The sequence below is a fragment of the Coregonus clupeaformis genome, chromosome 27, assembly GCF_020615455.1.
Source record: "Coregonus clupeaformis isolate EN_2021a chromosome 27, ASM2061545v1, whole genome shotgun sequence".
Classification (NCBI taxonomy): Eukaryota; Metazoa; Chordata; class Actinopteri; order Salmoniformes; family Salmonidae; genus Coregonus; species Coregonus clupeaformis.
In genome coordinates, this window is record NC_059218.1 from 46,709,733 (window position 1) to 46,736,107 (window position 26,375).

Here is a 26,375-nt window from a genome sequence, read left to right on the forward strand (position 1 = left end):
TTTTGCTGTTAATTCTTTCCAGTGTGCCAGGTAAATATCTTTTTGTTTTCTCATGATTTGGTTGCTCTCTCCCTCCCCCTCTCCCTCCCCCTCTCTCTCCCCCCTCCTCCTCCTCTCTCTCTCCCTTCCTGCTCTCTCTCCCTCTCTCTCCCCCCCCCCCCTCCCTCTCTCTCCCCTCCCTCTGTTTTTTCTCTCCTTCTGTTTTCCAGAGACCTGTCGGACAACCGGATTACTGAACTCCCCAACAACACCTTTAAGAGCCTAAAGTCTCTCGTCAAACTGTGAGTCGCAGACTGTGTCCCAAATGGCACCCGATCACGGCATAACATCTGATAAAAAGGACTTAAGAAATGACAAATATATACTGTTAATTACCTCAGTTTAACAGCTTTAAGAGATTAAAGTCTCTCCTCACGCTGTGAGTCTAACAATACAGGACTGTTTATGTCTGCTTCTCCTCTGACCCTGGAAACGTGGCATTACCTCTGACAAACAGGGCTTAACAAAAGGTGACAGATGCTGTTCTACTGACAGTTAAAAACTGTTTGTCACAGTTAGTCACAGAATACCTGCCTGCCTGTCCATCTGCCTGTCAGACAGATCACTTTTTAACTTGTTGTTTACTTATTGTCACAGGAACATATCCCATAATCCTCTGTTCCACATCCACCCGGGTCACTTTGATCACCTGACCCAGCTCCAGTCCCTGTGAGTAGTACACATATCACCTACCAGTACCGTACACTAACAGTACCTACCAGTACCGTACACTACCAGTACCTAACAACACCTACTAGTAACTACCAGTACCGTACACTACCAGTACCTAACAACACCTACCAGTACCGTACACTACCAGTACCTAACAACACCTACTAGTAACTACCAGTACCGTTCACTACCAGTACCTAACAACACCTACTAGTAACTACCAGTACCGTACACTACCAGTACCTAACAACACCTACTAGTAACTACCAGTACCGTACACTACCAGTACCTAACAACACCTACTAGTAACTACCAGTACCGTACACTACCAGTACCTAACAACACCTACTAGTACCTAACAATACCTACTAGTAACTACCAGTACTGTACACTAACAGTACCTACCAATACCTACCAGTACCATACACTACCAGCACCTACGAGTATCTACCAGTACCTAGGAGTACCTAACAATACCTACCAGTACCTAACAATACATTTACATTTTAGTCATTTAGCAGACGCTCTTATCCATAGCGACTTACAGTTAGCACATACATTATTTTATCGAACCCACAACCCTGGCGCTGCAAACGCCATGCTCTACCAACTGAGCTACATCCCCTGCCGGCCATTCCCTCCCCTACCCTGGACAACGCTGGGCCAATTGTGCGCCGCCCCATGGGTCTCCCGGTCGCGGCCGGCTACGACAGAGCCTGGATACGAACCAGGATCTCTAGTGGCACAGCTAGCACTGCGATGCAGTGCCTTAGACCACTGCGCCACTCGGGAGACTACCAGTACTACCTACCAGTACCTACCAGTACCATATACTACCTACCAGTACCTACCAGTACCATATACTACCAGTACCTACGAGTATCTACCAGTACCTACCAGTACCTAACAGTATCTACCAGTACCTAACAATACCTACCAGTACTGTACACTACCAGTACCTACGAGTATCTATCAGTATCTACCAGAACCTAACAGTATCTACCAGTACCTAACAATACCTACCAGTACCTACCAGTACTGTACACTATCAGTACCTACGAGTATCTACCAGTACCTACCAGAACCTAACAGTATCTACCAGTACCTAACAATACCTACCAGTACCTACCAGTACTGTACACTATCAGTACCTACGAGTATCTACCAGTACCTACCAGAACCTAACAGTATCTACCAGTACCATACACTATAGGAAGATACATGTTGACTATCTATGGTAAATAAATCTAATCAAGTTAATAAACTGTGTGTTGTCTTGTCTTTAGAGGTCTGGAGGGTATTGAGATTCCAGACATCCAGACGAAGATGTTTGTACCCATGGGAAACCTCTCACACATGTATGTACATACTGTATCACATTCTATACTATATGTCCTGTACATTACATTCTATACTATATGTCCTGTACATCACATTCTATGCTATATGTCCTGTACATCACATTCTATGCTATATGTCCTGTACATCACATTCTATACTATATGTCCTGTACATCACATTCTATACTATATGTCCTGTACATCACATTCTATACTATATGTCCTCTACTTCACATTCTATGCTATATGTCCTGTACATCACATTCTATACTATACGTCCTCTACTTCACATTCTATGCTATATGTCCTGTACATCACATTCTATACTATACGTCCTATACTTCACATTCTATGCTATATGTCCTGTACATCACATTCTATACTATATGTCCTCTACTTCACATTCTATACTATATGTCCTGTACATCACATTCTATACTATATGTCCTGTACATGACCCCCCGTAGCTACTTCAAGACATTCCAGTACTGTTCCTATGCGCCCCACGTGAGAACGTGTAAGCCCAACACAGACGGTATCTCTTCCTTCGAGGACCTGTTAGCCAACGTGGTGCTCAGGGTCTCTGTGTGGGTCATGGCCTTCATCACATGCTTCGGGAACATCTTCGTCATCGGGATGAGGTCTCTGATCAGGGCAGAGAACAACCTGCATGCTGCCTGCATCAAAGTCCTCTGCTGTGAGTTATGTAGAATGTTTATATGCATGCACACATACACACAGGCACACACACACACACACTCACACTGTGAGTGAAAGTCATCAGGTCAGAGCAGCTGCTGATCTCAGATGGAGACCCCATGACAGATCAGACAAGACAGCTCCTTACAGCCTCTCTTTCTCTCTCCCTGACTCTCGCTCTCTTTCTTTCTCTCTTTTTCTCTCTCTTTCTCTCTCTCTCCATCTCTGTTTCTCTCTCTGCGTCTCTCTCACTTTCTCTCTCTCTCTCTCTCTCTCTCTCTCTCTCTCTCTCTCTCTCTCTCTCTCTCTCTCTCTCTCTCTCTCTCTCTCTCTCTCTCTCTCTCTCTCTCTCTCTCTCTCTCTCTCTCTCTCTCTCTCTCTCTCTCTCTCTCTCTCTCTCTCTCTCTCTCTCTCTCTCTCTCTCTCTGTCTCTCTCTCTGGACCTGCTGTCACAACAAACTGATGTTACTAATCTATCAGTCATTACCTCTCATCTCTCATCCCTCCTTCCTCTACTCTCTTTTCTTCCTCCGTCTTTCTCCTCATGTCTTCATCTCCCTGTTTTCTTGCGGACTGGTGGCAGGTCAGAGAGAAAGGGCGGCTCCATAGAGAATGATAGAGGTCTCTAGGGTCCAAAAGGCTGTATTACCATGGGCAGCACTGGGTGGGACTTCCAACTTCATTGGCTGATCCCTCCTGGTGACCCTATTGGAGTCATGTCCAACCAGGTCATTAGTAGGGATCAGCCAATCGTGAAGAAGAATAGTTACCACAAATGGAGATTGCCTCAATGGTGCTGCCCATGCTGTCACAGACGCTATAATGACACAGATACAAAGATGAGACCTCTATCTGTCTCTATGGGCAGCTCACTATAGCCTATTTTCCTCTCTTTCATATTTTCTCTTTCTCCCTCTCTCTCTCTATTATTTCACAACCAACTCCTCCTTCTCCTCTCCTCCATCTCTCCCCATCCCTCTCTCCTCTCTTCTCCTCTCGTCTCTCTCCCCCATCCCTCTCCCCTGTGTAGATCTCAGTCAAGGTAAATGTGTCAGCAGGCCAGGCAGGTCTAAATGAAACTCAACTTAGCCAGCTCCAGACCATCTTGTCTTTCCTGCTTCCCCATTCCAGATCCTGATGTCCCCTATGTCTCTCTTCTCCATACCAGATCCTGCTGTCCCCTATGTCTCTCTTCCCCATACCAGATCCTGCTGTCCCCTATGTCTCTCTTCTCCATACCAGATCCTGCTGTCCCCTATATCTCTCTTCCCCATACCAGATCCTGCTGTCCCCTATGTCTCTCTTCCCATACCAGCTCCTGCTGTCCCCTATATCTCTCTTCCCCATACCAGATCCTGCTGTCCCCTATATCTCTCTTCCCCATACCAGATCCTGCTGTCCCCTTTATCTATCTTCCCCATACCAGATCCTGCTGTCCCCTATGTCTCTCTTCCCCATTCCAGATCCTGCTGTCCCCTATGTCTCTCTTCTACATACCAGATCCTGCTGTCCCCTATATCTCTCTTCCCCATACCAGATCCTGCTGTCCCCTATGTCTCTCTTCCCCATACCAGATCCTGCTGTCCCCTATATCTCTCTTCTCCATACCAGATCCTGCTGTCCCCTATATCTCTCTTCCCCATACCAGATCCTGCTGTCCCCTAAATCTCTCTTCCCCATACCGGATCCTGCTGTCCCCTATGTCTCTCTTCCCCATACCAGATCCTGCTGTCCCCTATATCTCTCTTCCCCATACCAGATCCTGCTGTCCCCTATATCTCTCTTCCCCATACCAGATCCTGCTGTCCCCTATATCTCTCTTCCCCATACCAGATCCTGCTGTCCCCTATATCTCTCTTCCCCATACCAGATCCTGCTGTCCCCTATATCTCTCTTCCCCATACCAGATCCTGCTGTCCCCTATATCTCTCTTCCCCATACCAGATCCTGCTGTCCCCTATATCTCTCTTCCCCCATACCAGATCCTGCTGTCCCCTATATCTCTCTTCCCCATACCAGATCCTGCTGTCCCCTATATCTCTCTTCCCCATACCAGATCCTGCTGTCCCCTATATCTCTCTTCCCCATACCAGATCCTGCTGTCCCCTATATCTCTTCCCATACCAGATCCTGCTGTCCCCTATATCTCTCTTCCCCATACCAGATCCTGCTGTCCCCTATATCTCTCTTCCCCATACCAGATCCTGCTGTCCCCTATATCTCTCTTCCCCATACCAGATCCTGCTGTCCCCTATATCTCTCTTCCCCATACCAGATCCTGCTGTCCCCTATATCTCTCTTCCCCATACCAGATCCTGCTGTCCCCTATATCTCTCTTCCAAATACCAGATCCTGCTGTCCCCTATATCTCTCTTCTCCATACCAGATCCTGCTGTCCCCTATATCTCTCTTCCCCATACCAGATCCTGCTGTCCCCTATATCTCTCTTCCCCATACCAGATCCTGCTGTCCCCTATATCTCTCTCTCCCCCATACCGGATCCTGCTGTCCCCTATATCTCTCTTCCCCATACCGGATCCTGCTGTCCCCTATATCTCTCTTCCCCATACCGGATCCTGCTGTCCCCTATATCTCTCTTCCCCATACCAGATCCTGCTGTCCCCTATATCTCTCTTCCCCATACCAGATCCTGCTGTCCCCTATATCTCTCTTCCCCATACCAGATCCTGCTGTCCCCTATATCTCTCTTCTCCATACCGGATCCTGCTGTCCCCTATATCTCTCTTCCCCATACCGGATCCTGCTGTCCCCTATATCTCTCTTCCCCATACCGGATCCTGCTGTCCCCTATATCTCTCTTCCCCATACCGGATCCTGCTGTCCCCTATATCTCTCTTCCCCATACCAGATCCTGCTGTCCCCTATATCTCTCTTCCCCATACCAGATCCTGCTGTCCCCTATATCTCTCTTCCCCATACCAGATCCTGCTGTCCCCTATATCTCTCTTCCCCATACCAGATTCTGCTGTCCCCTATATCTCTCTTCCCCATACCAGATCCTGCTGTCCCCTATCACTGTCTAATCGCAACAAGCTCTCACAGACTCACTGCAGAATCGGACCATTTTCTCCATAAACGTCACATTTCTAAGGTTAAGTTTAAGCATTATTTACGAATGGTTAAATTAAGGAATTAAGATTTGGGATAGGGTTAAAACAAAAACAACTCCACGGTTAAGTTGAGGCATTGATTCTGAATGGTTAAGTAAAAAAATTAAGAACATTTAAAAACGCGAGTGCCTAGCACTGGGATTGAACACGTGACCCTTGGAGCCGGAGCTCGTGGCTTTCGCCCATCCGTCCACAACGCCTTAGCAAAACCCAAGCCTACTTGATAGTAATAGCGCTCACCGCTGCCCCCTAGTGGCCGGTTCTGGTTGTCGAATTTCAAAGTTGAGCTTGAGCAACCTGGCCTCTTTTTGTTGTTTTTAGCTGATAGAAGTGGAACCCGGTGTGGTCGTCTGCTGCAATAACCCATCCGTGACAAGGACCGACGAGTTGTGCATTCCGAGATGCCGTTCTGCACACCACTGTTATTAGCTGTAGTGTTGTAACAATAATGCAAATAGTTGAAGTATGAAAGGGAAAATAAAGAGGTATACAGTAGAATAAAAAAATAACAAATAAATATATGGGTTGTATTTATAATGGTGTTTGTTCTTCACTGGTTGCCCTTTTCTTGTGCTGCTGTGATGACACACTGTGGTATTTCACCTAATTGGTATGGAAGTTTGTCAAAAAAATACATAATAATAATAATCTTTGTGGGTCTGTGTAATCTGAGGGAAATATGTGTTTCTAGTATGGTCATACATTTGACAGGAGGTTAGGAAGTGCAGCTCAGTTTCCAACTCATTTTGTGGGCAGTGGGCATATTTATATAGCCAGTCTTCTCTCGAGAGCCAGGTCTGCCTATAGCGACCTCTCAATAGCAAGGCTATGGTCACTGAGTCTATACATAGTCAAAGTTTTTCTTAATTTTGGATACAGTCACAGGGGTCAGGTATTCTGCCACTGTGTACTCTCTGTTTAGGGCCAAATAGCATTCCAGTTTGCTCTGTTTTTTGCGGATAAAAAATCCAATGTGTCAAGTAATTATCTTTTTGTTTTCTCATGATTTGGTTGGGTCTAATTGTGTTGCTGTCCTGGGACTCTGTGGGGTCTGTTTGTGTTTGTGAACAGAGCCCCAGGACCAGCTGGCTGAGGGGGACTCTTCTCCAGGTTCATCTCTCTGTAGGTGAGGGCTTTGTTATGGAAGGTATGAGAATTGCTTCCTTTTAGGTAATTCTGCTCTGCATGCATTATTTGGTGTTTAACATTGTACACAGAATATGTTTTTGCTAAATTCTGCATGCAGAGTTTCAATTTGGTGTTTGTCCCATTTTGTAAATTCTTGGTTGGTGAGCGGACTCCAGACCTCACAACCATAAATGGCAATGGAATGGGTTCTATAACTGATTCAAGTATTTTTAGCCAGATCCTAATTGGTATGTCGAATTTTATGTTCCTTTTGATGGAATAGAAGGCCCTTCTTGCCTTGTCTCTCAGATCGTTTGCAGCTTTGTGGAAGTTACCTGTGGCGCTGATGTTTAGGCCAAGGTAGGTATAGTTTTTTTGTGTGCTCTAAGGCAACGGTGTCTAGATGGAATTTGTATTTGTGGTTCTGGCAGCTGGAACACCATTTGTTTTGGAACACCATTATTTTTGTCTTACTGATATTCACTGTCAATGCCCAGGTCTGATAGAATATGTGCATAAGATCTACAGTAGGTGCTGCTATAGGCCCTCCTTGGATGGGGACAGTAGCACTGAATCATCAGCAAACAGTAGACATTTGACTTCAGAGTCTAGCAGGTTGAGGCCGGGTCCTGCAGACTGTTCTAGTGCCCTTGCCAATTCATTGATATACAGTGCATTCGGAAAGTATTCAGACCCATTCACTTTTTCCACATTTTGTTACGTTACAGCCTTATTCTAAAATGTATTACATTATTTTTTTCCTCATCAATCTACACACAATACCCCATAATGACAAAGCAAAAACTGGTTTTTAGAAAATGTTGCTATTTTATTCAAAATAAAAAACAGAAATAACTTATTGACATAAGTATTTAGACCATTTGCTATGAGACTCGAAACTGAGCTCAGGTGCATCTTGCTTCCATTGATCATCCTTGAGATGTTTCTACAACTTGATTGGAGTCCACCTGTCGTACATTCAATTGATTGGACATGATTTGGAAAGGCACACACCTGTCTATATAAGGTCCCACAGTTGACAGTGCATGTCAGAGCAAAAACCAAGCCATGAGGATGAAGGAATTGTCCGTAGAGCTCCGAGACAGGATTGTGTTGAGGCACAAATCTGGGGAAGGTTACCAAAAAATGTCTGCAACATTGAAGGTCCCCAAGAACACAGTGGCCTCCATCATTCTTAAATGGAAGAAGTTTGGAACCAACAAGACTCTTCCTAGAGCTGGCCGCCCAGCCAAACTGAGCAATCGGGGGAGAAGGGCCTTGATCAGGGAGGGGACCAAGAACCCGATGGTCACTCTGACAGAGCTCCAGAGTTCCTCTGTGGAGATGGGAAACCAGAAGGACAACCATCTCTGCAGCACTCCACAAATCAGGCCTTTATGCTAGAGTGGCCAACGGAAGCCACTCCTCAGTAAAAGGCACATGACAGCCCGCTTGGAGTTTGCTAAAAGGCACCTAAAGCACTCTCAGACTATGAGAAACAAGATTCACTGGTCTGATGAAACCAAGATTGAACTCTTGGGACTGAATGCCAAGCGTCACGTCTGGAGGAAACCTGGCACCGTCCCTACGGTAAAGCATGGTGGTGGCAGCATCATGCTGTGGGGTTGTTTTTCTACGGCAGGGACTTAGAGACTAGTTAGGATCGAGGCAAAGATTAACGGAGCAAAGTACAGAGAGACCCTTGATGAAAACCTTCTCCAGATTACTCAGGACCTCAGAATGGGGCAAAGGTTCACCTTCCAACAGGACAACGACCCTAAGCACACAGCCAAGACAAGCAGGAGTAGCTTTGGGACAAGTCTTTGAATGTCCTTTAGTGGCCCAGCCAGAGCCTGGACTTGAACCAGATTGAACATCTCTGGAGAGAACAGAAAATACCTGTGCAGCAACGCTCCCCATCCAACCTGACAGAGCTTGAGAGGATCTGCAGACAAGAATGGGAGAAACTCCCCAAATACAGGTGTGCCAAGCTTGTAGCGTCATACCCAAGAAGACTTGAGGCTGTAATCGCTGCCAAAGGTGCTTCAACAAAGTACTGGATAAAGGGTCTGAATACTTATGTAAATTAGATATTTCATTATTATTATTATTATTATTATTATTATTATTTTGCAAAAGATTCTAAAAACTGTTTTTGCTTTGTAATTACGGGGTATTGTGTGTAGATTTCATGAGGGGAAAAAAACAATTGAATCAATTTTGGAATAAGGCTGTAACGTAACAAAATGTGGAAAAAGTCAAGTGGTCTGAATACTTTCCAAATCCATCGTTTTTGTCGAAATTACTCAGGCTCAGAAAATTTGCCAGCAATATTTAAACCATGTCTCTGATTTTTTTAAGCAGATGTAAGAGACTAGATCACTCAGGAACACACCACTTGGAAAGCCATTATGTTTTGTCTTTTGCAAAAAACATTGTTTAATTGTCCCGCAGAAAAATAAAACCCTATCCCAGGGTTAGGTTTTCAGTAGACTGAGGTGGATGTTCCTTTAACTTTTTACCTGGACTTTGCTCCTTTCATCTTTATTTTGATCCTAACAAAGTCCCCAGTCCTTGCCGGTGACAAGCATGCCCATAACATGATGCAGCCACCACGATACTTGAAAATACAAAAGGCTCAACAATATTGCATTCTCTCCATATTGTCACGTTGTATAAGGATTTGAAGACAGGCGCAGGAATACATAATAGGGGTTTTATTTTCTCCACCCAACACAAGGTACGTCATGAACAACGACGGGGACGAAGCCCAAAACAAACACATATATATATATATTACACAGGGATGTAACCCAAACAAAAGAGTGAGGTGTAAACCTCTAAACAATACACGGGACGAGACCCGTAATACCAAGAGCACAATCTCTAAACAATACACGGGACGAGACCCGTAATAACAAGAGCACAATCTCTAAACAATATACGGGACGAGACCCATAATACCAAGAGCACAATACACGGTCTGACACAATGTCCTCCGGGATCCCGTAGTGCCGGAAGACGTGTGTAAAAAGAGCCTCTTCAGTTTGCATGGCCGACGGGAGCCCAGGCAGAGGAAGGAGGAGACAAGCTTTGGAAAATCGGTCCACAACGACGAGAACGGCGGTGTTCCCCTGGGAGGGGGGAAGGTCAGGGTCAGTTACAAAGTCCACCGAGAGGTGAGACCAGGGTCGTTGTGGAACCGGCAGGGGAAGGAGCTTTCCATAAGGGAGGTGTCTGGGTGTCTTTGACTGGGCACAGATGGAGCAGGAAGAGACATAAACCCGGACGTCCCTAGCCAAGGTGGGCCACCAGTACTTCTCAGTCAGGCAGGCGATGGTACGGCCTATTCCAGGATGACCCGACACAGGCGCCGTGTGCGCACCCAAGTAAGGAGGCGGTCCCGCACACCCGTGGGCACGTAGGCGCGGTTCTCCGGGCACTGTGCAGGTGTGGGTTCCGTACGCAGGGCCTGCCGTATGTCGGCGTCCACATCCCACACCACTGGCGCAATGATACGGATCAGAGGGATGATGGGGGTCTCCTCTTCCTGCCTCTCCTCTGCCTGGGTTAGAGCAGGGGAATTCCCTGGCTTGTCACCTCCTCGCCTATTAGTGGATAGAGGGCAGGTCGGGAAGAAATGACCCCTTTCTCCACCATAGGAGCAGAGGCCCAGATTCCTCATTCTCCTACGCTCTGCCTTGGGCAAACGTGCAGAGCCCACCTCCATCGGCTCTGGCCACGGAGCAGGTGTAGCCATGGGCTCCGGATTCTGCGCAGGTCTTCGTCGGGACCGCAGGAGGTTGTCCAATCGGATCGCCATGCTAATGAGCTGGTCGAGTGACAGGTTGTCATCATGGCAGGCTAACTCCATCTGTACCTCCTCCTGCAGTCCGCTGCAGAAAACGGTGACCAGAGCTGACTCGCTCCATCCGGTGGAGGCCGCGATGGTCCGGAACTCAAGGGCAAACACCAAGGCAGTCCTAGATCCCTGGCGTAGTCGGAGTAGACGCTCACCCCCCTCTCAGCCCTCCACAGGATGATCAAACACAGAGCGGAAGAGGAGGGTGAAGTGCTCGTAGGACTCAACCTCGGGTCCGCCCGTTTTCCAAACCACGGCACCCCAGTCCAGGGCCCGTCCGGTCAGTGCCGAGATGACAGTGGCAACCCTGTTTCTCCCAGAGACAGCCTCGGCATAGCGAGCGAGGTACTGGTCGCATTGCAGAAGGAATCCCCTGCATCTCGCTGGCACACCATCAAAGCGCTCCGGGAGGGACAGTGGTATTCCGCGGACCGGCTCAGATGGAACGGAGGCATGTAGTGGTGGTGTGGGGGCTGGTGCCGGAACCAGTGCTGGAGATTGGAGGGACTGCACTTTCCCCTCCAACCGCAGGATGGTTGCCAGCACGCTGTCCATGGCGCTGCCGAGTCTGGAGAGACAGACCTCGTAATGCTGGACTGTCTCTACGATGGTCGCCAGCTCTGCCTTTCCCGCTGTCTCCATTTTTAAGGGTTGATTATTCTGTCACGTTGTATGAGGATTTGAAGACAGGCGCAGGAATAAGTAATAGGGCTTCTATTTTCTCCACCCAACAAAAGGAACAACGATGGGGACGAAGCCCAAAACAAACACGTATATACAGTGGGGAGAACAAGTATTTGATACACTGCCGATTTTGCAGGTTTTCCTACTTACAAAGCATGTAGAGGTCTGTAATTTGTATCATAGGTACACTTCAACTGTGAGAGACGGAATCTAAAACAAAAATCCAGAAAATCACATTGTATGATTTTTAAGTAATTAATTTGCATTTTATTGCATGACATAAGTATTTGATACACCAGAAAAGCAGAATTTAATACAGAAACCTTTGTTTGCAATTACAGAGATCATACGTTTCCTGTAGGTCTTGACCAGGTTTGCACACACTGCAGCAGGGATTTTGGCCCACTCCTCCATACAGACCTTCTCCAGATCCTTCAGGTTTCGGGGCTGTCGCTGGGCAATACAGACTTTCAGCTCCCTCCAAAGATTTTCTATTGGGTTCAGGTCTGGAGACTGGCTAGGCCACTCTAGGACCTTGAGATGCTTCTTACGGAGCCACTCCTTAGTTGCCCTGGCTGTGTGATTCGGGTCGTTGTCATGCTGGAAGACCCAGCCACGACCCATCTTCAATGCTCTTACTGAGGGAAGGAGGTTGTTGGCCAAGATCTCGCGAAACATGGCCCCATCCATCCTCCCCTCAATACGGTGCAGTCATCCTGTCCCCTTTGCAGAAAAGCATCCCCAAAGAATGATGTTTCCACCTCCATGCTTCACGGTTGGGATGGTGTTCTTGGGGTTGTACTCATCCTTCTTCTTCCTCCAAACACGGCGAGTGGAGTTTAGACCAAAAAGCTCTATTTTTGTCTCATCAGACCACATGACCTTCTCCCATTCCTCCTCTGGATCATCCAGATGATCATTGGCAAACTTCAGACGGGCCTGGACATGCGCTGGCTTGAGCAGGGGGACCTTGCGTGCGCTGCAGGATTTTAATCCATGACGGCGTAGTGTGTTACTAATGGTTTTCTTTGAGACTGTGGTCCCAGCTCTCTTCAGGTCATTGACCAGGTCCTGCCGTGTAGTTCTGGGCTGATCCCTCACCTTCCTCATGATCATTGATGCCCAACGAGGTGAGATCTTGCATGGAGCCCCAGACCGAGGGTGATTGACCGTCATCTTGAAATTCTTCCATTTTCTAATATTGCGCCAACAGTTGTTGCCTTCTCACCAAGCTGCTTGCCTATTGTCCTGTAGCCCATCCCAGCCTTGTGCTGGTCTACAATTTTATCCCTGATGTCCTTACACAGCTCTCTGAACTTGGCCATTGTGGAGAGGTTGGAGTCTGTTTGATTGAGTGTGTGGACACGTATCTTTTATACAGGTAACGAGTTCAAACAGGTGCAGTTAATAAAGGTAATGAGTGGAGAACAGGGGGGCTTCTTAAAGAAAAACTAACAGGTCTGTGAGAGCCGGAATTCTTACTGGTTTGTAGGTGATCAAATACTTATGTCATGCAATAAAATGCAAATTAATTACTTAAAAATCATACAATGTGATTTTCTGGATTTTTGTTTTAGATTCCGTCTCTCACAGTTGAAGTGTACCTATGATAAAAATTACAGACCTCTACATGCTTTGTAAGTAGGAAAACCTGCAAAATCGGCAGTGTATCAAATACTTGTTCTCCCCACTGTATATTACACAGGGATGTAACCCAAACAAAAGAGTGAGACCCGTAATACCAAGAGCACAATCTCTAAACAATACACAGGACGAGACCCGTAATAACAAGAGCACAATACACGATACTCACGAGACCAACGGACATGGGACAATAATCGACAAGGACAATGGGGAACAGAGGGCACATATAGGCCTCCTTGTAGCTCAGTTGGTAGAGCATGGCGCTTGCAACGCCAGGGTTGTGGGTTTGATTCCCACGGGGGGCCAGTATGAAAATGTATGTACTCACTAACTGTAAGTCGCTCTGGATAAGAGCGTCTGCTAAATGACTAAAATGTAAAATATGTACATTTACATTTTAGTAATTTAGCAGACGCTCTTATCCAGAGCGACTTACAGTTAGTGAGTGCATACATTATAAAAATAAAATACAAAATCATACTAGCCCCCCGTGGGAATCGAACCCACAACCCTGGCGTTGCAAACGCCATGCTCTACCAACTGAGATACATCCCTGCCGGCCATTCCCTCCCCTACCCTGGACAACACTGGGCCAATTGTGCGCCTCCCCATGGGTCTCCCGGTTCGAACCTGGATCTCTAGTGGCACAGCTAGCACTGCGATGCAGTACCTTAGACTACTGCGCCACTCGGGAGTCCTATACACATACTAATCAAGGGGGAATGGGAACCAGGTGTGCGTAATGAGACAAGACAGTCCGGGGAAGGTGGTAATGATCCATGTCAGTGATGCCTAGAAAGCCGGGAACGTAGACCTCCGGGACTGGTGAATGGAATGAGCAGCAGTATCGGGGGGATCCATGACACATATTACTGACCTGTATGATTGACTGATTGATGAATGACTGCAAGATAACACAGCAAATAAATTAACTTTTTGGCCTAAATTAAAAACTACAGAGTTGGGTCAAATCCAATACAACACAGAGTGAAACCCTCTCTATTTTCAAGTATTGTGGTGGCAGCATAATGTTATGGGTATGCAGGGACTGGGTGTCACGTTGTGTAATGATAGGAGATAGGTGCAGGAATAGGGTTTTTTATTTCGTCCCCGTCATGCAAAAAACGACGGGGACGAAGCCCAAAACAAACACGTATATACACTAACGTTCAAAGGTCACTTAGAAATTAAATTTTATTCCATGAAAACATACATGAAATTAGTTTGAATAGGAAATATAGCAAAATGCATAGGAAATGTAGTCATTGACAAGGTTAGAAATAATGATTTTTAATAGAAATAATAATTGTGTCCTTCAAACTTTGCTTTCATCAAAGAATCCTCCATTTGCAGCAATTACAGCCTTGCAGACCTTTGGCATTCTAGTTGTCAATTTGTTGCGGTAATCTAAAGAGATTTCACCCCATGCTTCCTGAAGCACCTCCCACAAGTTGGATTGGCTTGATGGGCACTTCTTTCGTACCATAAGGTCAAGCTGCTCCCACAACAGCTCAATAGGGTTGAGATCCGGTGACTGTGCTGGCCACTCCATTATAGACAGAATACCAGCGGACTGCTTCTTCCCTAAATAGTTCTTGCATAGTTTGGAGCTATGCTTTGGGTCATTGTCCTGTTGTAGGAGGAAATTGGCTCCAATCAAGCGCCGTCCACAGGGTATGGCATGGCGTTGCAAAATGGAGTGATAGCCTTTTTTCTTCAAGTTTGTTCAAAGTGAAAGAAAGTTCTAGCTAATCCCCCATTGCTGTCCATCAATGATTCCAACCAACAAGCTTGAGCAATTTTGACAAAAACAACGTATATATGTTGCCCTAAGAGTTGTATAATCTTATTCCAAATGATTCACAGCTGTAGTGGCTGCCAAAGGTGCTTCCACCAAGCATTAATGCTAAAAAAAGGTGTGAAGACATATGCCATCAAGACATCTTTGTTTTTCTTATTTTTCCTTAATTTGGAAAATGTTCTATAACTTTCTTTCACTTTGAAAATATGGAGTAGGTTGTGTAGATCTGTAGGTAAAATTACATTTAATGGGGGTGTAGACTTTCTATAGGCACAGTACAGTGAGGGAAAAAAGTATTTGATCCCCTGCTGATTTTGTACGTTTGCCCACTGACAAAGAAATGATTAGTCTATAATTTTAATGGTAGGTTTATTTGAAAAGTGAGAGACAGAATAGAAAGAAAAACGCATGTCAAAAATGTTATAAATTGATCTGCATTTTAATGAGGGAAATAAGTATTTGACCCCCTCTCAATCAGAAAGATTTCTGGCTCCCAGGTGTCTTTTATACAGGTAACAAACTGAGATTAGGAGCACACTCTTAAAGGGAGTGCTCCTAATCTCAGCTTGTTACCTGTATAAAAGACACCTGTCCACAGAAGCAATCAATCAGATTCCAAACTCTCCACCATGGCCAAGACCAAAGAGCTCTCCAAGGATATCAGGGACAAGATTGTAGACCTACACAAGGCTGGAATGGGCTACAAGACCATCGCCAAGTTGCTTGGTGAGAAGGTGACAACAGTTGGTGCGATTATTCGCAAATGGAAGAAACACAAAAGAACTGTCAATCTCCCTCGGCCTGGGGCTCCATGCAAGATCTCACCTCGTGGAGTTGCAATGATCATGAGAACGATGAGGAATCAGCCCAGAACTACACGGGAGGATCTTGTCAATGATCTCAATGCAGCTGGGACCATAGTCACCAAGAAAACAATTGGTAACACACTACGCCGTGAAGGACTGAAATCCTGCAGCGCCCGCAAGGTCCCTCTGCTCAAGAAAGCACATATACAGGCCCATCTGAAGTTTGCCAAATGATTCAGAGGAGAACTGGGTGAAAGTGTTGTGGTCAGATGAGACCAAAATCGAGCTCTTTGGCATCAACTCAACTCGCCGTGTTTGGAGGAGGAGGAATGCTGCCTATGACCCCAAGAACACCATCCCCACCGTCAAACATGGAGGTGGAAACATTATGCTTTGGGGGTGTTTTTCTGCTAAGGGGACAGGACAACTTCACCGCATCAAAGGGACGATGGACAGCGCCATGTACCGTCAAATCTTGGGTGAGAACATCCTTCCCTCAGCCAGGGTATTGAAAATGGGTCGTGATGGGTATTCCAGCATGACAATGAACCAAAACACATGGCCAAGGCAACAAAGGAGTGGCTCAAGAAGAAGCACATTAAGGTCCTGGAGTGGCCTAGCCAGTCTCCAGACCTTAATCCCATAGAAAATCTGTGGAGGGAGCTGAAGGTTCGAGTTGCCAAACGTCAGGCTCGAAACCTTAATGACTTGGAGAAGATCTGCAAAGAGGAGTGGGACAAAATCCTTCCTGAGATGTGTGCAAACCTGGTGGCCAACTACAAAAAACGTCTGACCTCTGTGATTGCCAACAAGGGTTTTGCCACCAAGTACTAAGTCATGTTTTGCAGAGGGGTCAAATACTTATTTCCCTCATTAAAATGCAAATCAATTTATAACATTTTTGACATGCGTTTTTCTGGATTTTGTTGTTGTTATTCTGTCTCTCACTGTTCAAATAAACCTACCATTAAAATTATAGACTGATCATGTCTTTGTCAGTGGGCAAACGTACAAAATCAGCAGGGGATCAAATACTTTTTTCCCTCACTGTATGTTGAAGAGGGTGGGGCTCAAGCTACATCCCTGTCTCACCCCATGACCCTGAGGAAGGAAATCTGTCTGTTTTAATAGCACTCTTGTTGTTTGTGTACATTGATTTTATGTTGTATGTTTTTCCCCCAACATCTCTTTCCATCAATTTATATAGCAGACCCTCATGCCAAATTGAGTTCTGCAAAACATGAGAAGACTTTACTTTTGTTTTGGCAATGGGTTCTATAACCGATTCAAGTATTTTTAGCCAGATCCTAATTGGTATGTCAAATTTTATGTTCCTTTTGATGGCATAGAAGGCCCTTCCTGCCTTGTCTCTCAGATCGTTGACAGCTTTGTGGAAGTTACCTGTGGCGCTGATGTTTAGGCCGAGGTATGTATAGTTTTTTGTGTGCTCTAGGGCAACGGTGTCTAGATGGAATTTGTATTTGTGGTCCTGGCAACTGGACCTTTTTTGGAACACCATTATTTTTGTCTTACTGAGAGTTACTGTCAGGGCCCAGGTCTGACAGAATCTGTGCATAAGGTCTAGGTGCTGCTGTAGGACCTCCTTGGTTGGGGACAAAGCACCAGATCATCAGCAAACAGAAGACATTTGACTTTAGATTCTAGCAGGGTGAGGCCGGGTGCTGCAGACTGTTCTAATGCCCTTGCCAATTTGTTGATATAAATGTTGAAGAGGATGGGGCTGAAGCTGCATCCCTGTCTCACCCCACGGCCCTGTGGAAAGAAATGTGTGTGTTTTTTGCCAATTTTAACCGCACACTTGTTGTTTGTGTACATGGATTTTATAATGTCGTATGTTTTTCCCCCAAGTCCACTTTCCGTCAATTGTATAGCAGACCATCATGCCAAATTGAGTCAAAAGCTTTTTTCAAATCAACAAAGCATGAGAATACTTTGCCTTTGTTTTGGGTTTATTTGTTTGTCAATTAGGGTTTCCAAGGTAAATACGTGGTATGTTGTACGGTAATTTGGTAAAAAGTTTATTGGACATTTGCTCAGGACATTGTTTTCACTGAGGAAATGTAGGAGTATGCTGTTAATGATAATGCAGAGGATTTTCCCAAGGTTGCTGTTGACACATATCCCACTTTAGTTATTGGGGTTGAATTTCTCTCCCCTTTTGTGGATTGGGGTGATCAGTCCTTGGTTCCAAATATTGGGGAAGATGCCAGAGCTGAGGATGATGTTAAAGAGTTTATCATTTAATATAGGATACCATCAACAGCACAGGCCTTTTTGGGTTGGAGGGTTTGTATTTTGTCCTGTAGTTTCATTATAATTGGATAATCCAGTGGGTTCTGGTAATCTTTAATATCTTATTCTAAGATTTACAGTGTATATGTTTTTTGCTGTTTGTTCTTTGTTATAGAGCCAAAAATATTTGAGAAGTGGTTTATCTCCATTTTGGATAGAAAACTCTTCGTGTTGTTGTTTGTTAAGTGTGTTCCAATATTCCCAGAAGTGATTTGATTCTATGGATTCTTCCATCACATTGAGATGAGTTCTGATGTACTGTTCCTTATCTTTTCTTAGCGTATTTCTGTATTGTTTTAGTGATTCACTGTAAGCTCAGGTTTTCTGGGTCTCTATGTCTTTGGTTGGATAGGTTTCTCAATTTCTTTCTTAGGGTTTTTGCATTCTTCATCAAACCATTTGTCATTGTTTTTTTTGTTTTTTTTGTTTGTTTGTCTGCTTGAGATTTTTAGATTTGATAGAGAAGCTGAAATGTCAAATATACTGTTTAGGTTTTCTACATGCAAGTTTACACCTTCACTATTACAGTGAAACATTATTTTGTCCAGGAAATTGTCTAAAAGGATTGGATTTATTGTTGACCAATAGATTGTTGGTAGCTTTCTACACTACTTTCCTTCCTAGCATTTCTTAATAGTATGCAGTTTGTTCGGCTTTGATGCCTCATGATTGAGTATTGCTCTGTTCAAGTAGACTGTGATTTTGCTGTGATCTGATAGGGGTGTCAGTGGGCTGACTGTGAATGCCCTAAGAGACTCTGGGTTGAGGATGGTGATTAAGTAATCTACAGTACTACTGGGACGAGCTGTAGGTGTACCTACCTTAGGAGTCCCCTTTGAAGCCTACCATTGACTATGTACTGACCCTGCATGTGACAGTGCTGCAGGAGTTGTGACCCATTTTTGTTGGTTGTTTTGTCATAATTGTGTCCAGGGGGGTATATTTGGGAGGGAATGCTGTCAACTCCAGGTAAATGCTTGTTGCCCTGTGTGCTAAGAGTGTAATGTTATTGTCCATATACTAGTACATGTCCCTGGGCCTGGAAATGATTGACCTCACCCTTTAGGATGGAGCAGCTGTCTTCATTAATGTATGGGGATTCTAGTGGGGGGGATATAGGCAAAAAGGAGGACATTTTTCTCTGTTAAGACTATTTCCTTTTTAATTTCTAGCTCTCTCTCTCTCTCTCACCATCTCTCTCAACACAAGACCAAACTACCCAGATACAATCTTGAACTCTTGAACCCCATCGCAAATTTACAGTCAGTGAGAATGTATTAGAGATCTCGCTCTCTCGTTCTCCCCAGGTGCAGACTGTCTGATGGGAGTGTATCTGTTCTTTGTCGGTGTGTTTGATGTGAAGTTCCGAGGGGAGTACAATCGGAACGCTCTCCTGTGGATGGAGAGTGTGGAATGTCGAACCATCGGATTCCTGGCTATGCTCTCCTCAGAGGTGAATTAACACACACACACACACACACACACACACACACACACACACACACCTGTGGATAGCGAGAAAGTCCTCAGAGGTACAATGAGGATGATGAGTATAGTTATCTGATTCGGTTTACGGACATAAATCAAATCAAATCAAATCAAATGTTATTTGCCACATGCGCCGAATACAACAAGTGTAGACATTACAGTGAAATGCTTACTTACAAGCCCTTAATCAACAATGCAGTTTTTTTGTAAATAATAGATAAGTACAAAATTAAAAAACAAAAAATTAAAACAAAAAAAGCACGTTTCCCAAAGTGAAGTTTTAATATATTGCTCTGTTCTCATTCTGATTCTTCCAGAACGTCATGTCCTGTCTGCAGGCTAACTCACAATGTTCTGAATATATTTCCTCTCCCAATAAATGTCTGAGGAAGTGTTCCTAACGGCACCCTACAGTGCACTAGTTTAGGGTGCCGTTTGGTGTGTCGTTTGGGACGCAGCCTGAGTGTTTAATCTGTTTCCCCTGAACAAGTCTGGAGGATCACCATGTTCTAGTAGTCCCAGTCTGTTTGTGCCATCATGCCAAATCATTGTCACTCATTGGGTCCCAGTCTGTTTGGCAGGACAATTCCATGGTCGGCAAGAGAGTAGAAACAGACTGGCAGTCTACTGTTCTACTACAGGATCTACTGTTCTACTACAGGGTCTACTGTTCTACTACAGGGTCTACTGTTCTACTACAGGATCTACTGTTCTGTTCTACTACAGGGTCTACTGTTCTACTACAGGGTCTACTGTTCTGTTCTACTACAGGGTCTACTGTTCTGTTCTACTACAGGGTCTACTGTTCTGTTCTACTACAGGGTCTACTGTTCTACTACAGGGTCTACTGTACTGTTCTACTACAGGGTCTACTGTTCTACTACAGGATCTACTGTTCTACTACAGGGTCTACTGTTCTACTACAGGGTCTACTGTTCTACTACAGGGTCTACTGTTCTGTTCTACTACAGGGTCTACTGTACTGTTCTACTACAGGGTCTACTGTTCTGTTCTACTACAGGGTCTACTGTTCTACTACAGGGTCTACTGTTCTACTACAGGGTCTACTGTTCTGTTCTACTACAGGGTCTACTGTTCTACTACAGGATCTACTGTTCTACTACAGGGTCTACTGTTCTACTACAGGATCTACTGTTCTACTACAGGGTCTACTGTTCTACTACAGGGTCTACTGTACTGTTCTACTACAGGGTCTACTGTACTGTTCTACTACAGGGTCTACTGTACTGTTCTACTACAGGATCTACTGTTCTACTACAGGGTCTACTGTTCTACTACAGGGTCTACTGTTCTACTACAGGGTCTACTGTACTGTTCTACTACAGGGTCTACTGTTCTGTTCTACTACAGGGTCTACTGTTCTACTACAGGGTCTACTGTTCTACTATAGGATCTACTGTTCTACTACAGGGTCTACTGTACTGTTCTACTACAGGGTCTACTGTTCTGTTCTACTACAGGGTCTACTGTTCTACTACAGGGTCTACTGTTCTACTACAGGGTCTACTGTACTGTTCTACTACAGGGTCTACTGTACTGTTCTACTACAGGGTCTACTGTTCTGTTCTACTACAGGGTCTACTGTTCTACTACAGGGTCTACTGTTCTACTACAGGGTCTACTGTACTGTTCTACTACAGGGTCTACTGTTCTGTTCTACTACAGGGTCTACTGTTCTACTACAGGGTCTACTGTTCTGTTCTACTACAGGGTCTACTGTTCTGTTCTACTACAGGGTCTACTGTACTGTTCTACTACAGGGTCTACTGTTCTACTACAGGGTCTACTGTTCTACTACAGGGTCTACTGTTCTACTATAGGATCTACTGTTCTACTACAGGGTCTACTGTACTGTTCTACTACAGGGTCTACTGTTCTACTACAGGGTCTACTGTTCTACTACAGGGTCTACTGTTCTACTATAGGATCTACTGTTCTACTACAGGGTCTACTGTTCTACTACAGGGTCTACTGTTCTACTACAGGGTCTACTGTTCTACTACAGGGTCTACTGTACTGTTCTACTACAGGGTCTACTGTACTGTTCTACTACAGGGTCTACTGTACTGTTCTACTACAGGGTCTACTGTACTGTTCTACTACAGGGTCTACTGTACTGTTCTACTACAGGGTCTACTGTTCTACAACTGTTCTACTACAGGGTCTACTGTTCTACTACAGGGTCTACTGTTCTACTACAGGGTCTACTGTTCTACTACAGGGTCTACTGTTCTACTACAGGGTCTACTGTTCTACTACAGGGTCTACTGTTCTACTACAGGGTCTACTGTACTACTACAGGGTCTACTGTTCTACTACAGGGTCTACTGTTCTGTTCTACTACAGGGTCTACTGTACTGTTCTACTACAGGGTCTACTGTACTGTTCTAATACAGGGTCTACTGTTCTACTACAGGGTCTACTGTTCTGTTCTACTACAGGGTCTACTGTACTGTTCTACTACAGGGTCTACTGTACTGTTCTACTACAGGGTCTACTGTACTGTTCTAATACAGGGTCTACTGTACTATTCTACTACAGGGTCTACTGTTCTACTACAGGGTCTACTGTTCTGTTCTACTACAGGGTCTACTGTTCTGTTCTACTACAGGGTCTACTGTTCTGTTCTACTACAGGGTCTACTGTTCTACTACAGGGTCTACTGTTCTACTACAGGGTCTACTGTTCTACTACAGGGTCTACTGTTCTACTACAGGGTCTACTGTTCTACTACAGGGTCTACTGTTCTACTACAGGGTCTACTGTACTGTTCTACTACAGGGTCTACTGTTCTACTACAGGGTCTACTGTTCTACTACAGGGTCTACTGTTCGACTACAGGGTCTACTGTTCTACTACAGGGTCTACTGTTCTACTACAGGGTCTACTGTTCTACTACAGGGTCTACTGTTCTACTACAGGGTCTACTGTACTGTTCGACTACAGGGTCTACTGTTCTACTACAGGGTCTACTGTTCTACTACAGGGTCTACTGTTCGACTACAGGGTCTACTGTTCTACTACAGGGTCTACTGTACTGTTCTACTACAGGGTCTACTGTACTGTTCTACTACAGGGTCTACTGTACTGTTCTACTACAGGGTCTACTGTACTGTTCTACTACAGGGTCTACTGTTCTACTACAGGGTCTACTGTTCTGTTCTACTACAGGGTCTACTGTTCTGTTCTACTACAGGGTCTACTGTACTGTTCTACTACAGGGTCTACTGTACTGTTCTACTACAGGGTCTACTGTTCTACTACAGGGTCTACTGTTCTACTACAGGGTCTACTGTTCTACTACAGGGTCTACTGTTCTACTACAGGGTCTACTGTTCTGTTCTACTACAGGGTCTACTGTTCTGTTCTACTACAGGGTCTACTGTACTGTTCTACTACAGGGTCTACTGTTCTGTTCTACTACAGGGTCTACTGTTCTGTTCTACTACAGGGTCTACTGTTCTACTACAGGGTCTACTGTTCTACTACAGGGTCTACTGTACTGTTCTACTACAGGGTCTACTGTTCTGTTCTACTACAGGGTCTACTGTTCTACTACAGGGTCTACTGTTCTACTATAGGATCTACTGTTCTACTACAGGGTCTACTGTACTGTTCTACTACAGGGTCTACTGTTCTGTTCTACTACAGGGTCTACTGTTCTGTTCTACTACAGGGTCTACTGTTCTACTACAGGGTCTACTGTTCTACTACAGGGTCTACTGTTCTACTACAGGGTCTACTGTTCTACTACAGGGTCTACTGTTCTACTACAGGGTCTACTGTTCTACTACAGGATCTACTGTTCTACTACAGGGTCTACTGTTCTACTACAGGGTCTACTGTTCTACTACAGGGTCTACTGTTCTACTACAGGGTCTACTGTTCTACTACAGGGTCTACTGTACTGTTCTACTACAGGGTCTACTGTTCTGTTCTACTACAGGGTCTACTGTACTGTTCTACTACAGGGTCTACTGTTCTGTTCTACTACAGGGTCTACTGTTCTACTACAGGGTCTACTGTTCTACTACAGGATCTACTGTTCTACTACAGGGTCTACTGTACTGTTCTACTACAGGGTCTACTGTTCTGTTCTACTACAGGGTCTACTGTTCTACTACAGGGTCTACTGTACTGTTCTACTACAGGGTCTACTGTACTGTTCTACTACAGGGTCTACTGTTCTGTTCTACTACAGGGTCTACTGTTCTACTACAGGGTCTACTGTTCTGTTCTACTACAGGGTCTACTGTTCTGTTCTACTACAGGGTCTACTGTTCTGTTCTACTACAGGGTCTACTGTTCTGTTCTACTACAGGATCTACTGTTCTGTTCTACTACAGGGTCTACTGTTCTACTACAGGGTCTACTGTTCTACTACAGGGTCTACTGTTCTACTACAGGGTCTACTGTTCTACTACAGGGTCTACTGTACTGTTCTACTACAGGGTCTACTGTACTGTTCTACTACAGGGTCTACTGTACTGTTCTACTACAGGGTCTACTGTTCTACTACAGGGTCTACTGTTCTACTACAGGTTCTACTGTTCTGTTCTACTACAGGATCTACTGTTCTACTACAGGGTCTACTGTTCTACTACAGGGTCTACTGTTCTACTACAGGGTCTACTGTACTGTTCTACTACAGGGTCTACTGTTCTACTACAGGGTCTACTGTTCTACTACAGGGTCTACTGTTCTACTACAGGGTCTACTGTTCTACTACAGGGTCTACTGTTCTGTTCTACTACAGGGTCTACTGTTCTACTACAGGGTCTACTGTTCTACTACAGGGTCTACTGTTCTGTTCTACTACAGGGTCTACTGTACTGTTCTACTACAGGGTCTACTGTACTGTTCTACTACAGGGTCTACTGTTCTGTTCTACTACAGGATCTACTGTTCTACTACAGGGTCTACTGTTCTACTACAGGGTCTACTGTTCTACTACAGGGTCTACTGTTCTACTACAGGGTCTACTGTTCTGTTCTACTACAGGGTCTACTGTTCTACTACAGGGTCTACTGTTCTACTACAGGGTCTACTGTTCTACTACAGGGTCTACTGTTCTACTACAGGGTCTACTGTTCTGTTCTACTACAGGGTCTACTGTTCTACTACAGGGTCTACTGTTCTACTACAGGGTCTACTGTTCTGTTCTACTACAGGGTCTACTGTTCTGTTCTACTACAGGGTCTACTGTACTGTTCTACTACAGGGTCTACTGTTCTGTTCTACTACAGGGTCTACTGTTCTACTATAGGATCTACTGTTCTACTACAGGGTCTACTGTACTGTTCTACTACAGGGTCTACTGTTCTGTTCTACTACAGGGTCTACTGTACTGTTCTACTACAGGGTCTACTGTACTGTTCTACTACAGGGTCTACTGTTCTGTTCTACTACAGGGTCTACTGTTCTACTACAGGGTCTACTGTTCTACTACAGGGTCTACTGTTCTACTATAGGATCTACTGTTCTACTACAGGGTCTACTGTACTGTTCTACTACAGGGTCTACTGTTCTGTTCTACTACAGGGTCTACTGTTCTGTTCTACTACAGGGTCTACTGTTCTACTACAGGGTCTACTGTACTGTTCTACTACAGGGTCTACTGTTCTACTACAGGGTCTACTGTTCTACTACAGGGTCTACTGTTCTGTTCTACTACAGGGTCTACTGTTCTGTTCTACTACAGGGTCTACTGTACTGTTCTACTACAGGGTCTACTGTTCTGTTCTACTACAGGGTCTACTGTTCTACTACAGGGTCTACTGTTCTACTACAGGGTCTACTGTTCTACTATAGGATCTACTGTTCTACTACAGGGTCTACTGTTCTGTTCTACTACAGGGTCTACTGTTCTACTACAGGGTCTACTGTTCTACTACAGGGTCTACTGTTCTACTATAGGATCTACTGTTCTACTACAGGGTCTACTGTTCTGTTCTACTACAGGGTCTACTGTACTGTTCTACTACAGGGTCTACTGTTCTACTACAGGGTCTACTGTACTGTTCTACTACAGGGTCTACTGTTCTACTACAGGGTCTACTGTACTGTTCTACTACAGGGTCTACTGTTCTACTACAGGGTCTACTGTTCTACTACAGGGTCTACTGTTCTACTATAGGGTCTACTGTTCTACTATAGGGTCTACTGTTCTACTACAGGGTCTACTGTTCTACTACAGGGTCTACTGTAGTGTTCTACTACAGGGTCTGCAGGAATCAGTTGTCTTGACCTCTTGTCATGCTGTATCTGCAGGTATCAGTTATGTTGCTGATCTATCTGACTAGGGAGGGAGAGGGAGAGGGAGAGAGGGAGAGGGAGAGGGAGAGGGAGAGGGAGAGGGAGAGAGAGAGAGAGGGAGAGAGAGAGAGAGAGAGAGAGAGAGAGAGAGAGAGAGAGAGAGAGAGAGAGAGAGAGACTCTGTCTTGCTTTCTCTGTCTTTCTGACTCTGTCTCTGAATCTCTGTCTCTGTCTCTCTGACTCTGAATCTGTCTCTCTGTCTCTGTCTCTGTCTCTCTGACTCTGTCTCTGTCTCTGTCTCTCTGACTCTGAATCTGTCTCTCTCTCTCTGTCTCTCTGTCTCTGTCTCTCCGAGAGAGACAGAGAGACAGAGAGACAGAGACAGACAGAGTGTATGTTTGTAACTGTAATGCTGTCTTCCAGGTATCAGTTCTGCTGCTGACATATCTCACTCTGGAGAAGTTTCTGGTCATAGTGTTTCCCTTCAGCCAC

The 26,375-nt window shown here is 45.0% G+C and overlaps 1 protein-coding gene across 1 annotated transcript in view; it reads left to right on the forward strand.

Moving 5' to 3' along the window:
- The window catches only part of LOC121541353 (relaxin receptor 2-like), a 178,376-nt gene that overhangs the window by 131,788 nt on the left and 20,213 nt on the right, over positions 1-26,375 (forward strand). The window contains 6 exon segments of the mRNA XM_045207960.1: positions 210-281; positions 637-708; positions 1,998-2,069; positions 2,519-2,748; positions 19,427-19,572; positions 26,307-26,375. The exon segment at positions 26,307-26,375 is cut by the window's right edge and continues 27 nt beyond it. Coding sequence (XP_045063895.1) covers positions 210-281; positions 637-708; positions 1,998-2,069; positions 2,519-2,748; positions 19,427-19,572; positions 26,307-26,375 — 661 coding nt within the window.